Source organism: Gorilla gorilla, chromosome 1 (assembly GCF_029281585.2).
Source record: "Gorilla gorilla gorilla isolate KB3781 chromosome 1, NHGRI_mGorGor1-v2.1_pri, whole genome shotgun sequence".
Taxonomy (NCBI): domain Eukaryota; kingdom Metazoa; phylum Chordata; class Mammalia; order Primates; family Hominidae; genus Gorilla; species Gorilla gorilla.
The window spans coordinates 94,204,259-94,220,901 of NC_073224.2; the positions used below are offsets into that span (position 1 = coordinate 94,204,259).

A 16,643-nucleotide genomic window follows, 5' to 3' on the forward strand; every position below is an offset into this window, starting at 1 on the left:
CTTGTGCTTCAGGAAAAGAAATCTAGCAGAAGTATGGAAATTGAGGAGGGAAAGAGACTGGAGGCAAATTAAGACTTGAGTGAGAGAAGCCTTAAATGGAGCATCAAAAATAAAAAGACAATTTCGTCACTTTCTGCTAGGTCACCTGGTTTAATGTAGTATGAATCAAAATATTAGTGACATGATCCAGCTACCTGAACAATTTTAGTATATCTCAAATAAACTTCAGTAAGAAATATGTACATGCCCAGTACCTTCACTTTCCCAGGCCTGGAGCTGATCTTGATCCCTTGTAGCACTGCCTAATACCTCTCGAGGCACAGGTTCCATTCGTGCATCCACATTCTTTTGGTGAGAAGACTGGTTAAAACCTTCAATGGCCTTTTGGAAAAAGAAGTTCAGCTCCTCAAAGTTCATGGCCTGGAGCTCTGCATAAAGTTCTACCTGTTGGGCTTCTTCAAGCTCATTCCAGAAACGTAGTAGGTGCTCTTGCCCAGCTTTGGACAACGTGAGTTTGAGGTCATTAATGTTCATAATGCTCTAATAGCCAAGCTTTGTAGAAATAGGGGTGTAATGTATGTACCTGTAAACCTAAAAGAGAAAAGTAATTAATGGCATGTCAAAATCCAACCTCCAAAATTGAGGGCTTTTTTCCCCTCTAAAAATAAGAATATTTCAAAACGATGTTAAAAAAATTAACTTCTGCTTTTCCATCACTCAATATTTGTTAAGAGATCAAACCTGTAAGACAATAATATGTACCAGGCACTTCTAAGTACTTTACCTTCATGGTCTTGTTTAATTTTCAACAACACTATGGCATAGGCACTATTATTACCACTCTTTTACAGCTGAGAAGACAGGCAGAGAGGCTAAGCAACCTAACCAGTGAGTGGAGCTGGGACAGGAACCCAGGCAGCCTGATGACATGGTTCACACTCTCTACCACGTTTAGTTGTCTCTGTATTAGTCCTCTGACCACTAAGCTACCACGGAAAGAACACCTGACTGCTTAATATTTAAATGTTTTCCTTGTATCTCTAATGATAGAAATACTATTATGTGTTGTTGTAGTCAGTATAATGAAATATTCAGGAAGACAGAACAACCTATAATAAGGAAAAATACATTTCATTTCATTAGCAACTTCTGCAAAGAAGCAATAACACATCTATTTTCTCTACTCACTAAAAACTTGGATCCTCCTTAAAGAGACAAGCAATACACATATAACAATCAGTGAATAAGACAAATGTTTCCTAAAAAGCTATATTCTGTGATAATATAGTAAAATGTTAAACTTCATAGTGCTAAAAAATAAGAAAATGAGGAAATATTTAATCTACTTGCCCAATATAGACAAATGCAACAGGAGATAGGTGCTGTCTAGAAAGTTCACTAACAGGCACAATCTAGCCATGTGTTAAGGGTTGGGCAGACTACATAGATAAGATTAGAGGCCAGGCATGGTAGCTCACACCTGTAATCCCAGCACAGGCCTGGGCTCAGGAGTTCAAGACCAGCCTGGGCAACATGGCAAAACCCCACCCCTACAAAAAACACAAAAATTAGCCAGATGTGGTAACATATGCCTGTAGTCCCAGCTACTTGGAAGGCTGAGGTGGGAGGAACACCTGAATTCGGAAGGTGGAGGCTACAGTGAGGCGTAATCATGTCACTCCCGCCTCGGCAACAGGAAATTCTATCTCAAAAAAATAAAAGATTAGGAAACAAGCAGAGCCTGGTGGCCATGATGAGCAAGCATGTGTGGGATGGAAAGCAGTAAGAAGGTTAACGTATGACAAATGATATAAAATGGCCTGGGGTAGGGCTAGATCATGAAAAGCCTGAAAACTAACCAAAAGAATTTAGAATTCAGAGAATAAGTAATAGAAAGCGAACAGTAGATTCTCAAACAGGGCAGTGTTACCATGCTTTAAAGAGATGAGAGAAAGGAGCAATGGCATACAATAGATTGTAAGGAGGGACAACTAGAAGCAGGAAAAGAAGTTAAAAGACAACTGCAGGTATGAAATACCAAAGGTCTGAACCAGATTAGTGGCAGAGAAAATGAGAGTGAAAGGAATAAATTTGAGGGTCACTGTAAAGAATCATCACTGCATTATAATTGCTTCGATGTGAGAGACAGAGGTTAAAAGTAGGTACTAAGGACACTTATCTTCTCTTCCTATAAGAACAGTGAAAAGTAATACACATGGTAGTTCAGAGCACAATTCTAGGCTAAGCTGAGCCACTTAATTTCCCCATGCCTCGGTTACCTTATCTGTAAAATGAGATTAATAATAGTATCTACCTCACCAGGATCATTAAACATCAAACACCATTTACAAGCTCAGGTCTAGAGAACCTACATCTGTGTGTTCCCTGAGGTGGTAATAACAACACTCAGCTTTCAATGTTCATTATGGTATTAAAAGGCATTCCTATTGATTTATATAGGTTTCAAGAGTCATGATGCTATTATTTTTTAATTTTAAAAAATCACATTAAAAAAGACACTTGAGAGGAACAGATTTATATTAAATTATTTTCCAAGGAATGTAGTTTTTCCCAAGACCTTATTTATGCTACTGCTTTGCCTCTGATTTAAGGGAGTACACTGTAGTAGGAAGATCAGCAAGGAACCAGATAACCAAAGAATAGGAAGTCCCTGTTCTTGGTCCTTCTCCATCATTTGATTCTATGCAATCATTTTACCTCCCTGTGCATAGATTTCCTCATGAATATAAGACAACCAACCTTTCTCACATGCCTTCAAGATAGTCAAGAGTAAAGAGTGCTCTGTCTGATAAAAGGCATACACAAACATATTACTATAACATTTTAAGATATAAACCAAACTTTTCCTAAAAGATCATTAGATACTCCTCCACCTTCAGACACTTGGGAAAATGAATCCATGCAAATAAGATACCTCATAGGGCCGGGCGCAGTGGCTCACGCCTGTAATTCCAGCACTTTGGGAGGCCGAGGCGGGCGGATCATGAGGTCAAGAGATGAAGACCATCCTGGCCCACATGCTGAAACCCCATCTCTACTAAAAATACAAAAATTAGCTGGGCATGGCGGCACGCGCCTGTAGTCCCAGCTACTCAGGAGGCTGAGGCAGGAGAATCGCTTGAACCGGGGAGGCGGAGGTTGTAGTAAGCCGACATCACGCCACTGAACTCCAGCCTGGCGAAAGAGTGAGACTCTCCGTCTCAAAAAAAAATAAATAAATAAAAAGGGTACCTCACAGGTTAAACTTTGACATCTGGGCCTAAACCACTGGTAACATGTGTTCATCTACATGTTGTATAATGTTCATAATGTAACGACCATACTTGAGTTTTGGACAAGCACAATTCATCTATTATATTTATTTGAGGCAGATATAAGCACCTTCATGCCACAAAAATAGTAGCATGTTTCCCATTAACGATGTTTAGAGGCATGTGTGTGTAATGGTAAGCAGCAATTAACAGAAGAGTTAGAAGATATGGATTTTTATTTTGACAACCGAAATCTGAAAAAGTTGAAAATCTGCCCGAGAAATTATGACACAACTTGGTACATGCCCACAGCCTAATCCATCTGCATCAAAATATATGACAAATTTGGTAATAATCTACCATTATCAAATATATTTTTATTAGAATTTAAATACCAGTATTAAAGAAATCCAGTATTTCTCCCTCCTTTTCTGCTTCCCCCACCCAGCCCCTATCTCTGCTGGTATACGTATGCCCTCGAAATGAATAAGTAAGCCTCTTAAAGCTTTTGAAAAACAGTATCAGAGTTGAGACATAACCACCAACTGAATCCTATAAATGCTTGGCAGCACAGCCTATGAAGACTTTCTTTGCTCCAGCTAAGTGAGCCAACTGACTAACCGTGAAGGAATAGACAACTGCCTTGAGTTTCCGGCGAACTCTTGGATCCACACCCAGTGAATTTCACCTAAAAGTCCTTAAACTTTTGCAATACCAAATGACACACACATATGATCATAATCCTATTACCTGATTTCAGATTTCATAAACCATGTAGAAGTAAGTGTAGCACAGCGACAGGCCAAAGTTCAAGCAGCCATATGTTCAGCATACGTGTGCTCAGCCCTCCAATACCATCCTTCTGCTTGGCCAAGAGAGGGGAAACCCAGAAATTTCAATTCTCTCTCACTACCAGTATCATGGCACTGATACTGGTACCATCCAAACCAAAAAAAAGAAAGAAAAAAGTGGCAAGCAAACAGGTTTTGTCCCACTGTCCTGTCCTCCAAATGGATCCCCTGTCTTTGTCAGACCTCTCAATTCTTTTCCTCATATATTCAAGACACACCAACTCGCTTCCACCTGACAGTGCCAACGATCTCCTGTCCCACTACAGGCCCCCACACTTGGTATAACTGTCCACAAGGCCCTAGCCTGAGAGCCTCGAGGTCTCTACTGCCCACCCGGGAGAGGCCCCACTCCCAACCCCACACGCCTACACGACCCCCTCGGACTCAGACACTGGCCCAGACCTCCTCCCACAACGCCCCCCAGTCCATCTGGGGCGCGCTCATTCCATCCCTGGCCCCGCCATCCACCCGGCTGCCCAGCCCACACACCCTCTCGCGGGGTGGCGGAGGATGGGGTGCGACTGCGGGGCGCACGGGCTGGGGTGTGTGTGTGCGGGCGAGCGGGAGGCTCCTCGGCGTGTGCTCGGCTGCCCGCGCTGTGCACGTTCGTGCGACGCGTGTCCACGTCTGAGCGCGTGGCCGTGTGTGCGGTGGGGCCAGGCCCTCCGCCCGCCCGGGTCCCGAGCCCCGCCGTCTCCTCGCTGGGCTGGGAGCCCCTCACCTTTCTCGGCGCGACCGCAGCTACGCCCGTCTCCAGCTCCTTCCGCGCGGCCACTCATCGGCGTCCCGCGCCCGCTCCGAATATATACCGTCATCCGGGGGGCCGCGGCGGCGGGGCGGGCCGGGAGCGGGGGCCAAGGGGAGCGCCAGCCCCGGCCACCCCGCCCCTCTCGCCACGACTAGTGGCTGCCGGCGCCTGGAGGAGTGGAAGCCGACCGCCCAGACACGTCAGCGCCGGGAGCGCAGACGACGACGCGGACGCGGAGGCGGCCGCCGCCCGGGGCGCCGGGGCGGGGCTAGGGATGGGGGCCGGGCGTGAAAGGAGTAACCCGCCGGGGCGGGGTTAGGGATGGGGGCCGGGCGTGAAAGGAATAACCCGCCGGGGCGGGGCGGGGCGGGGCCTAGTGCGTCACTCATTCTCTGGCCCAATGGGAATAGTCCTGGAGCGCAGTCGGCTGGCGTCCCGGTCCCTCCTGCGCATTAACTGAGGGTGAAGGATGTCAGTTGGGTCTGCTAGGAGGGGCCAGGACCCGGCCGGCAGAGAGCGGCTCGTGGGTCCCAGGACCCCTGACGTCCTTAGGTTGTACTGGAAGGTGCGAGCCCAAGGCTCTTAGTCGGCCCAGCGGCACGGGGCACAAGCGGGCCACAGAGATGGGCAGGGAGCTGTGTCCCCAGGGTGGCGGATTTCCGAGCCACCCACGCGGGTGGTTGGGAAAGGGCAGCGGATTTTCCTGCGGAGAAACTTTCAGGGCGGGCCTGGCGCGCTCTCTGACCTTGGGCTAGTTATTTTGTGTGCAGTTCACAAGATGCCTGGCCGGGCTCCAAACTCGCTCTCTGTTTGGTTGTGTTTTGGCTCCCAAGAAGGCGAAGCCAGGCCTTTTTTCTTTTGCACAAACAGACAGGAAAGGAGAGAGGAAATGCAAGCAAAGGTAGTAGGTAACCTAAGGTAGTATAAGCCCGGGGTCATCTTTGTGAGTTTGCAGACTTAACGTCGCTAGGCCTCAGTACTCTGCAGAAACATGGTGGAGGACCTAGATGACCTCCCAGGCCATTCCAGGACCAGTGTTTACAGTCCTGTTACATAACCTAGTGTGGGTGTGCACACACAGGTTATTATATGTTCAGCACTGTGCCCTTGGAAGCTATGTTTACATTTAAAGTTGTGTTGCATTTTGCAGCTTTTGCAAGAAGTGGAATATGTTGAAATACGAAAATACCTAGATTTAACATACCACCTATCATAAAGAGATTCAGGCGCCTTTCTTCTACTTTCTTGGGTGCAAAGGCCTTTTCATTCCCTTTACCAATTGCATAATCACCCACTGCCTCAAGTAACAACAGAAAAACTTAAACTTGGTAAGTAATGCTGGTAGATTTATATTCAGGAGATTGAATACTCTCCATCTCTCATGATCCTAGAACTTCCTTCGTTTCTTTGAAAGAAGAATAGTGTAGTGATTGGTTTATAGTGTAGTGATTGGTTTCTTAATCATGGGATCTGAAGACAATTTCAGCTTTATTGCTTGTGATCTTTGGCAAGCTACTTGTGCTATCAGTTTTCTCATCTATAAAAAACAGACAATAAAGATGAAAATGCCATTTGGTGGTTGTATTAAACCAATCGATATAAATGAAGTATGTAAAACAGTAAACACTAAATAACCTTTAGTTATTATTTATTATTGAGTACTTATTAATTCAAACTAGGAGACCCAGATTCAAAATCAGTTTACGCTTACTAACTGTGTGACTTTGGGTAAGTCATTTAACCACTCCAAACTCCAATGTCCTTTTATGAAATGAAGCAAATACCTATTTCACATGGGTGTAGTAAAAAATGAGAAAGAACCTAAGATAATGTCTGGAATATTATAGGCATTCTATAAGTCATAGATGAATGACTGAGTAAAGAGCAAAATTATTAGTTAGAAATCCTTTAAAGAAAAAAGATAGAACTGAGGTCCAGCTCAATGTTTTTAATGAACTACTATAAAATCAAATTGGTACTTTTACCCTTTTTTGCTGAAGTTTCATTTGTTTGTTATTCTGGTTACTAGGCATAAGAGGGGCCATAATCTCATCTTGCCAGCTAAATGTCCAGAAATGTCTAACACTAGAGTTATTTCTGTCCTTCGAAATACTTTTTATATACATGGTCTTTTAAGAGCTGATTGAAGAAAACAAGGCAACGATGTTCACACTACCTGTGATTTTTTGACATTACACCAAAGGTATCAGCTAATGAAGTTAGACAACAGAAATCCTAAGAGGCTTATAAATTAGAAAAAATATATAAGAATTAAAAAATTATTTTTTAAGAATTTTAAAAAGTCGTAAAACTACTTCGACTTGCAAATGACAAGAGAGAATACCTGGAAAACCTTTGAGAGTCAACAATAAGACTAACAAACCACAGAAAAATTTTGGTTAGTGTATTAGTCCGTTTTCACACTGCTATCAAGAGATACCCAAGACTGGGTAATTTATAAAGAAAAGAGGTTTAATTGACTCACAGTTCTACATGGCTGCAGAGGCCTCAGGCAACTTACTATCCTGGTGGAAGGCACCTCTTCACAGGGCAGCAGGAGAGAGAATGAGTGCTGAGCAAAGGGGGAAGCCCCTTACAAAACCATCATATCTGCCAGGCGCGGTGGCTCACGCCTGTAATCCCAGCACTTTGGAGGCTGAGGCGGACGAATCACGAGGTCAAGAGTTTGAGATCAGCCTGGCCAACATAGTGAAACCCTGTCTCTATTAAAAATACAAAAATTAGCTGGGCGTGGTGGCACGCACCTGTAGTCCCAGCTACTTAGGAGGTTGAGGCAGGAGAATCGCTTAAACCTGGGAGGCGGAGGTTGCAGTGAGCCTAGATTTCACCACCGCACTCCAGCCTGGGTGACAGAGCGAGACTCTGTCTCAAAAAAAAAAAACAAAAAACAAAAACAGATCTAATGAGAACTCACTATCACGAGAACACTATGGCAGAAACCACCCCAGTGATTCAATTATCTCCACCTGGTCTGGCCCTTGACACATGAAGATTATTACAATTCAAGGTGAGATTTGGGTGGGGACGCAGAGACAAACCATATCAGTAAGGTAGCAAGTTATAAAATGAACATATAGAAATCAATAGCTCTCGTATACACACATTATAACATTTAGAAGACAAGATGGTGGAGAAAATCCCATTTATAACAGCAACAAAAAAAATTAAGTATAAATTTAGCACAAAATGTGCAAAATCTGTGTAAGGAGAGTTACAAAAGATGCCTGAAAGCCACACAAGATACTTGATCAAATGAAAAAATTCTGGAACTATTTCATGTGTGTTGCGGATGTGAACAAATGACTAAATAAATTGATTTTGGTCATTGTGCTGTGGTTATGTAAAAGAATGTTTATGTTCCTAGGAAAGACATACTAAAATATTTAGGGGTAAAAGAATATGATGTCTGTAATTCTTAAATGGCTCAGAAAGATCAGGAGCGATGGCTCACGCCTGTAAGCCCAACACTTTGGGAGGCCAAAGCGAGAGGATCACTTGAGCCTAGGAATTTGAGACTAGCCTGGGCAACATGGCAAAACCCCATCTTTATTAAAAAACACAAAAATTAGCCGGGCATGGTGGTATGTGCCTGTGGACCCAGCTACTCCCAAGGCTGAAGCAGGAGGATCGCTTTAGTCCAGGAGGTTGAGGCTGCAGTGAGCTGTGATCATGCCACTACACTGCAGTATGGCTGACAGAGTGAGACCCTGTCTCAAAAAATAAATAAATAAAAGGCTCAGAAAGAAATATATGTGCATAAATACATGGGGGTAGGCAAGAAAGAAATTTGGGAGGCAAAGTAAATAATAGTAAAGTCAATGGAGGAAAACACAATTAGTTAATTTAAAGGGTATTTAGAACTTCTTTATACTGTTCTTCAAGTAAGAATGAAATTACATAAAATTTTAAAATACAACCAACAGTGGAGTTGTTCATTACCAGTCCAACACAAAAGAAAATCTTTAACCCACAGAGCACACAGCTCTGAAGGAAAATGATCCAGGAAAGGTGTGACAGTGTACAGAACAGCATATCTGTACCATGTCGCAAGCCTTCTGGCATCTGGTCAGAATGCCACATCACCTGAGAAGCTGTAAATGCCACCGGTAAGTGCTGTTTATGGTGGCAAGTGTGCCTCCTTAGTACGGGAATAATGATAGGAAAATGTTTTTCTGTGATTCTCAGCCTTCTAGTTGGATACAGTGGAGGCTTAGATGAAGAGCACAGAAACCTGTACAGAGCGGGCATTGCCTGAAATCCCTCCATGTTTATATATGGATGTCTCTGAAGTTGAACTATTCTCTTAAGCGCAAACTGGCATGTTTTCAGCATTCAAAAAAGAACAAACTGATGTTTGCTCAAAATATGTTTATTTGGCTGCTCTGTGCTAGACTTTGTGATAGACATTCTAGGGAATCAAAAGATTCTGTGTCCTTAAGGGCTTATAGTGCAATAATAGAGATAGGAGAGGTTTCTTTTTCAATGCAGAGAGTCATAAGTGCCATAGTGAATGCACAAATAAAGGATTTCAGAGCTCAGAGGAGGGAAAGAATGAAGGAATGAAGAGGTTTCCCAAAAGGACAGCCAGAAGGTTTGGGAAAGAGGCAGGAGGCAAGGGACAGCCTCACTCCTCATGGGAGGCTGCCCTTTGATAAGCAGCCTTGGGGATGGAGGCCTTCATGTGTTTCCCCCCTTGTAACACCATCACCTTCTCTAACTCCTGCTGCTTCCTTAATGAAAAAGACCAAGGAATTTGTACTCAGGTTGAGAATTTAGAAAGTAAGACATCTGGCCAGGCGCGGTGGCTCAGGCCTGTAATCCCAGCACTTTGGGAGGCGGAGGTGGGCAGATCACCTGAGGTCAGGAGTTTGAGACCAGTCTACCAACATGGAGAAACCCTGTCTCTACTACAAATACAAAATTAGCCGGGTATGGTGGCACATGCCTGTAATCCCAGCTACTTTGGAGGCTGAGGCAGGAGAATCACTTGAACCCGGGAGGCAGAGGTTGTGGTGAGCTGAGATGGCGCCATTGCACTCCAGCCTAGGCAACAAGAGCAAAACTCTGTCTCAAAAAAAAAAAAGTGAGATATCTACTTAAGGGTTGCTATTAAATAAGCTGTAAAATTTGAAACACCAAAATGGAATATTTACCAAAATGTATGTATTTTTAGCAGTGTATTATGATCTCAGCTTGGTTTTCCAAAAGATAATATTTCATCTACTAGATAGATAGATAGAGAGATAGATAGATAGAGCCGGGCACGGTGACTCACACCTGTAATCCAAGCACTTTGGGAGGCCGAGGCAGGTGGATTGCCAGAGCCCAGGAGGTCAAGACCAGCCTAAGCAACATGGAGAAACCCTGTCTCTACCAAAAATACAAAAAATTAGCTGGTGTGCTGGTGGGCACCTCTGGTCCCAGCTACTCATGAGGCTGAGGCAGGAGAATCACTTGAGGCTGGGAGGCAGAGGTTGCAGTGAGCCCAGATTACACCACGGCACTCCAGCCTGGATGACAGAGTGAGACCCACATCTCAATAATAAAATAAAATAAAATAGAACAGGTATATAGAAGCAGTGAGATCTGGAAAAAAATCACCTAAATTCCCTGAACTTCAGTTTCCTCATCTACAAAATTGAAATATGGAGTTGGAAAGAGAATTAAAAGAGAAAAAGCCTAGCACACAGTAGCTATTCAATAAATATTAGGTGAATTCAAGGTCAGGAGTTCGAGACCAGCCTGACCAACGTGGTGAAACCCTGCCTCTACTAAAAATACAAAAATTAGCTGGGCGTGGTGGTGCACGCCTGTAATCCCAGCTAATCAGGAGGCTGAGGCAGGAGAATCACTTGAACTCGGGAGGTGGAGGTTGCAGTGAGCTGAGATGGTGCCATTGCACTCCAGCCCAGGTGACAGAGCGAGACTCTGTCTCAAAAAAATAAAATAAAATAAAATAAAATAAATAATAAATAAATGTTAGGTGAATAAATGAAAGACAGAAGGAAATAAAGAAAAAAGTGAAATAGAATAGTCCTCTATTAAAAATATAGAATCAGGCTGGGCTAGGTGGCTCACACTTGTAATCCAGCACTTTGGGAGGCCAAGGTGGGTGGATCACCTGAGGTCAGGAGTTCGAGACCAACCCGACCAACATGGTGAAACCCCGTCTCTACTAAATACAAAAAATTAGCCAGGAGTGGTGGTGAGCACCTGTAATCCAAGCTACTTAGGAAGCTGAGGCAGGAGAGATGCTTGAACCCAGGAGGCGGAGGTTGCAGTGAGCCAAGATTGCACCATTGCACTCCAGCCTGGGCAACAAGAGTGAAACTCTGTCTCAAAAAAACAAACAAACAAACAAACATACCGCGATTACAGGAGAGATGTTTTAAGTGGGCCATTACTACAAACAAAAAATTCAAGACATACAAGAGTAGGTTTTGTGTTTTGTCTTTTAGGGATGATAGAATTATGGTGATTTTTATATTCTTTTGGATGATTTTGAGGGGTTATTTTCTAAATATGCTACAGAGGAAATTGTTTTATAATTAGGAGAATTTTTTTTTTTTAATTTCAGAAGAGCAGGCATGCTAACAACTTAAAAAGCTGCTTCCTTGATTGTTCTTCTCTGAAGTCATGACAGATATGTGCCAATCTGGCCACACTCTCTTGCTTAGTACAACTAGTAATGATCCATCACCCAGGGTTTTTTGTTTTTGTTTTGTTTTGTTTTGTTTTTGAGACAGGGTCTCCATCTCTTGCCCAGGCTGGAGTGCAGTGGCATGATCTCAGCTCACTGCAACCTCCACCTCCCAGGTTCAAGTGATTCTCATGCCTCAGCCTCCCAAGTAACTGGGGTTACAGACATGTGCCACCATGTATGGCTAATTTTTGTATTTTTAGTAGAAAACGTGCGTTTTGCCATGTTGTCCGGCTGGCCACGAACTCCTGGCCTCAAGTGATCCACTCACCTCTGCCTTCCAAAGTGCTGGGATCACAGGCGTGAGCCACTGTGCCTTGCCCCACCAAGATTTTTTAACAGTAGGCTGGTATTAGCGAGTATACACTAGAGGAGCCTTCCCTCCATTGTCCTGAGTGCAATGGCCTCAGCTAGTCCACTGAACTTCTGCAAATGTCCGAATTATTTCCCAGCAGTATAGACAACACACCAGGAGAAAGTCTGGCTCAACTCAAGGCTCTGTTCAAGGCAAGGCCTGAGCATTCATGAGGTCACTGTTTCTGAGAGCCTTAAAATAAATGGGTGGGGTGGGATTAGGGTTTTGACTTTCCTGTTGACAGTTTCCTAGGACATGAGTCCTTCATTCTCCCAAGAGATCATCCTGACTTAGCTTACCACTTCTTCCACCCTATAAATTTTCTGTACTTCAAAGTGTGTTTTGAAATTCTGTGGAATGATGAGTACACTCTATTAAATGACAAATTTATTTTTTTTACCCAGTGTTTCCCACACCCTCCAAAAGTATATGCTGTCCTTCAGAGGGTTAAGTTGTCAGAAAAATATTTGTGCATCTACAGTGTGTGGGATGCTGGGGATGATATACAAAGATGAGTAAACGTACAACCTCTCAAAACTGATTATAACCTAAGAATCACATAAATAACAAAATGGAATGAACAGGAGAGAAAATGGGCAAGAAAGTATTGGTGTGCCAGGTACAGTGGCTCATACCTGTAATCCCAGCACTTTGGGAGGTCAAGGCGGGCCAATCGCTGGAGCTCAGGAGTTTGAGACCTGCCTGGGCAACATGGCAAAACCCTGCCTCTACAAAAAATACAAAAATTAGCCAGGCATGATGGCACATGCCTGTGGTCCCAGCTACTCCAGAGGCTGAGGTGGGAAGATCACTTGAGCCCAGGAGTTTGAGGCTGCAGTGAACCGTGATTGTACCACTGCACTCCAGCCTGGGCAACAGAGCCAGACTCTGTCTCAAAAAAAAAAAAAGAAAAGAAATAAAAATTGAGAGTATCAATGTGTGATAATTACAGGAGGTACACAACCACAGGATTCCACACTGAGGTATGGTCTTTATAGTGTGGAGGAGTGGACTTGAAATTTTATTCCTGTGTTGTTGACTGGAAATTACCTGGTTCACCTCCCTTAATTCATAGATAAGGAGACAAATTTTCTCATAAGCTAAGAGATTAACTAAAGGAAAGAACAAGTAGTTAAGAAAAAACAGGAGGATCAGAAGTCAATCTATTGCCACATAACAGAGATCCTCTGAAGGTAATGAGTGTAAAAATAATCCAGTCATTACAAACCTCAACCACCATAATCAATTATTCCAATATATTTTCTTCTCTTAAAACTAAATGGCTTGTAACCATTATGAGTCCTAGGTCAAATACTTAATGCATACTCTTGAGAGCCCACTTGGCTGAATCTTTCTTTTCTTTTTTTTTTTTGAGATGGAGTTTCACTTTGTCACCCAGGCTGGAGTGCAGTGGCACAGTCTCAGCTCACTGCAAATTCTGCCTCCCAGGTTCAAGGAATTCTCCTGTCTTAGCCTCTCAAGTAGCTGGGATTACAGGCGACTGCCACCACGCCCAGCTAATTTTTTGTATTTTTAGTAGAGACTGTTTCGCCATGTTGCCCAGGCTGGTCTCGAACTCCTGGCCTCCAGCGATCCACCCACCTTGGCCTCCCAAAGTGTTGAGATTACAGGCATGAGCCACCACACCCGGCCTTGGCTGGATCTTTCTAATGCAGGCAGCCACACAGTGTTACTCTCCGCAAGGTAAATTCCTCAAAAACCTAGCCTAGAATGGCATCTGACCTACATTGAAACCAGAAGGGCAGCATACTTTATTCTAAACCTGCCTCTCCACCTATTTGGTCATTGTTCAGCCATCCATCTCTGCTGGGCTGCTGACCTTCCATAAGATGGTTTCTCAGATGTGGATGATTTCTCAGAATACAATTTTCTTAATATAGTTTTTCAGCTCTACTCTAAGTGAATATGTCTGAATTTATTGTGCATTTTATCTCTTATCCTTCTCACACATACGATATACCACAAGTTATTTTTGTTGGAGATATCTCCTGGTCACCTATTCCTTCTTTATGAATAGACAACAAATTAACTTTGCTTTTATTTGCCAGGTAATATCTTAGGCACAGCAAAAACTTCCGCAACATTTTTTGCTCCAGACCTCATATCTCCCCTTGGCCTGTGTTACTGAATATTAGTGGAAGAAAGAACCGATGTTGCAACAAAAGTCTCTGGCAGTGCTAACTGGCTTGACATCAAAATTGAATTACAAAAACAAAAAAAGAAAAAAATTGAATTACAAAAGTGTGGTTTCAAAACTTACTTGGGTTCTCAGAGCTGCTGGGTAATTATTTCCTGTGTCCCCCCCAAAGCATTTATTTACTCATTTAATTTGTCATTAACTGCTTAGCATAATAGGTAAGAATATGAACTCTGAAGCTAGACTACAAGAGTTGGAGTCTTGGCTCTGCAGTTACTATGACCTTCAACAAGTTAACTGATGTCTCCATGCCTTGATTCCCAAATGCAGACATAAATAAAACCTATCAGGCCTGGCGTGGTGGCTCACACCCATAATCCCAGCACTTCGGTAGGCCGAGGCAGGAGAATTGCTTGAGCCCGGGAATCCGAGAGCTAGCCTGGGCAACATAGTGAGACCCCGTCTCTCAAAAAAAAAAAAAAAAAAAAATTAAGGTAGAAAAAGAAATAAGACCTACTTAATAAAAAGACCTACCGACTAGAGTTGCTATGAAGATTAATATTTATAAAGTGTTTAGAGCAGTTTCTGACACAGAATAAGAGCTCTGTAAGTTTTTGTTTAAAAAATTATATTTGTTGGCTGGGTGCAGTGGCTCACGTCTATAATCCCAGAACTTCGAGGTGGGCGGATCACTTGAGGTCAGGAGTTCGAAACCAGGCTGGCCAACATGGTGAAACCCCGTCTCTACTGAAAATACAAAAATTAGCCAGGCATGGTGGCAGGTGCCTGTAGTCCCAGCTATTTGGGAGGCTGAGGCAGGAGAATTGCTTGAACCCGGGAGGCAGAGGCTGCAGTGAGCCGAGATAGTGCCACTGCCCTCCAGCCTAGGTGACCGAGCAAGACTCCATCTCACTATATACATATATATACACCTATATATGTGTGTATGTGTGTGTGTATATATATATATATATATATACTCACAAAGCTGAACTTAGCAAATATGTGTGTGTGAGTGTGTATATATATATATACAAAACTTCATGATGGAAAGAAAGGAGAGAAAGAAGGGAAGGAGGGAAGGAGGGAGGGAGGGAGAGAGGGAATAAGGAAGGAAATCACCTTTTGGGCCTGGCACATAAAACAAATCCTGTATGTGTGTGTATACACAAACACACACACACACACATATATTTGCTAAGTTTGGCCTTGTGAGTGTCAGGTATTGAGAATAGAATGGTGTGCATTTGGAGGGGGTTTGTGTAACCCCTCTCCTTGAGTGCAGGCAGGACCTGTGACTTGCTTCTAACAGAATATGGAAAAGGAGATACTCACTCCCCTGAACACTTTATGCTATTTGACAAAGGTGAGTAGATGTCACTCCCAAGATCATGTTACATTATGTAAGACTCCTTCTTGCCAACAAACTATTTTCACAATTCGGCTGGCCTTGAGGAAACCAGCTGCCATGTTGTGAATGGCCTGTGGAGGACCACATGGCAGAGAACTGCATGCAGCTTCTAGGAGCTGAGAGTGGCCTCCAGCCAACAAAAACACAAACAAACAATAAGAAAACAACAACAACAAAACCCTGAAATTTGCAATCCTGCAAATGCAAGGAAACAGAGGGAGCTTGGAATTGGAGTCTTCTCCAGTCAAGCCTCCAGGTGAGAATGCAGTGAAGCTGACATCTTGACTACAGTCTGGTGGGACCTTGAAGCAGAAAACCCAGGTAAGCCCTGGGCCAACAACACCTTGATTGCAACCTTGTGAGAGACCCTGAACGAGAATGCTCAGGTAGATGAACATACTGGAGAAAAACGTGCAATCATGCTGACTGGTCTGACTTTAAATTCATGAACACCACAGAAATATGATATGCTATATTTCTCTAGTCTGGAGAAATATCATTTTACCATCCTCCTAAATGACTATTTCACATCTTTTTCTTTTTCCTCAGGCCTCTATAATCTTCTCCCCCATGCTCACTCTCAACAGATAACCTTGCTTCTTTCATTGAGAAAACAAAAGCAATCAGAAGAGAACTTTTACAAGTTCTCACCATCACACCCTCCCATGTACTTGTATCTGCACCCATATTTTTATCTTATCTCTATGTGCTTAGGATAAACTGTCCATGGTTCAACCCCTCTACCTGTGTGCTAGATCCCATCCTTTCATGCCCACTCAAGGACATCGTTCTGGGGCTTGAATTATTTAATTTTTTAAAATTTAATTGAGACGGGGTTTCGCCATGTTGCCCAGGCTGGTCTCAAGTGATCCACCTGCCTCATCCTCTCAAAGTGCTGGGATTACAAGTGTAAACCACCATGCCCGGCCTTGAATACTTACACAATTAACATGTCTTTAACTGAATTCCCAAATGATTCCTATACACCTCCAAAACTACCTGCTTCCCTCCCTCAGTCTTCCCTATCTCTATGGTTTCTCAGGCCAAAAATCTTAGAGTCGGCCGGGCGCGGTGGCTCACGCCTGTAATCCCAGCACTTTAGGAGGCCGAGGAGGGCGGATCACAAG

General features: G+C 43.4%; 1 protein-coding gene across 34 annotated transcripts in view; it reads right to left on the reverse strand.

The window, feature by feature from the left end:
- Positions 1-5,182, reverse strand: part of UAP1 (UDP-N-acetylglucosamine pyrophosphorylase 1) — a 38,666-nt gene extending 33,484 nt beyond the window's left edge. For 3 of the 34 annotated variants that reach the window (XM_055364678.2, XM_063693381.1, XM_055364647.2), the window contains exons 1-4: positions 4,613-4,837; positions 4,023-4,134; positions 2,936-3,055; positions 255-591 (exon numbers count right to left, since the gene is read on the reverse strand). In XM_055364678.2, coding sequence (XP_055220653.1) covers positions 255-534 — 280 coding nt within the window. In that variant the 5' untranslated portion in view covers positions 535-591; positions 2,936-3,055; positions 4,023-4,134; positions 4,613-4,837. Of the gene's footprint in view, positions 1-254; positions 592-2,935; positions 4,182-4,612 lie in introns of all 34 variants that reach the window. The other 31 variants (XM_055364676.2, XM_063693387.1, XM_063693370.1 and 28 more) reach the window with 26 other exon arrangements.
- Positions 5,183-16,643: the final 11,461 nt, after the last annotated feature.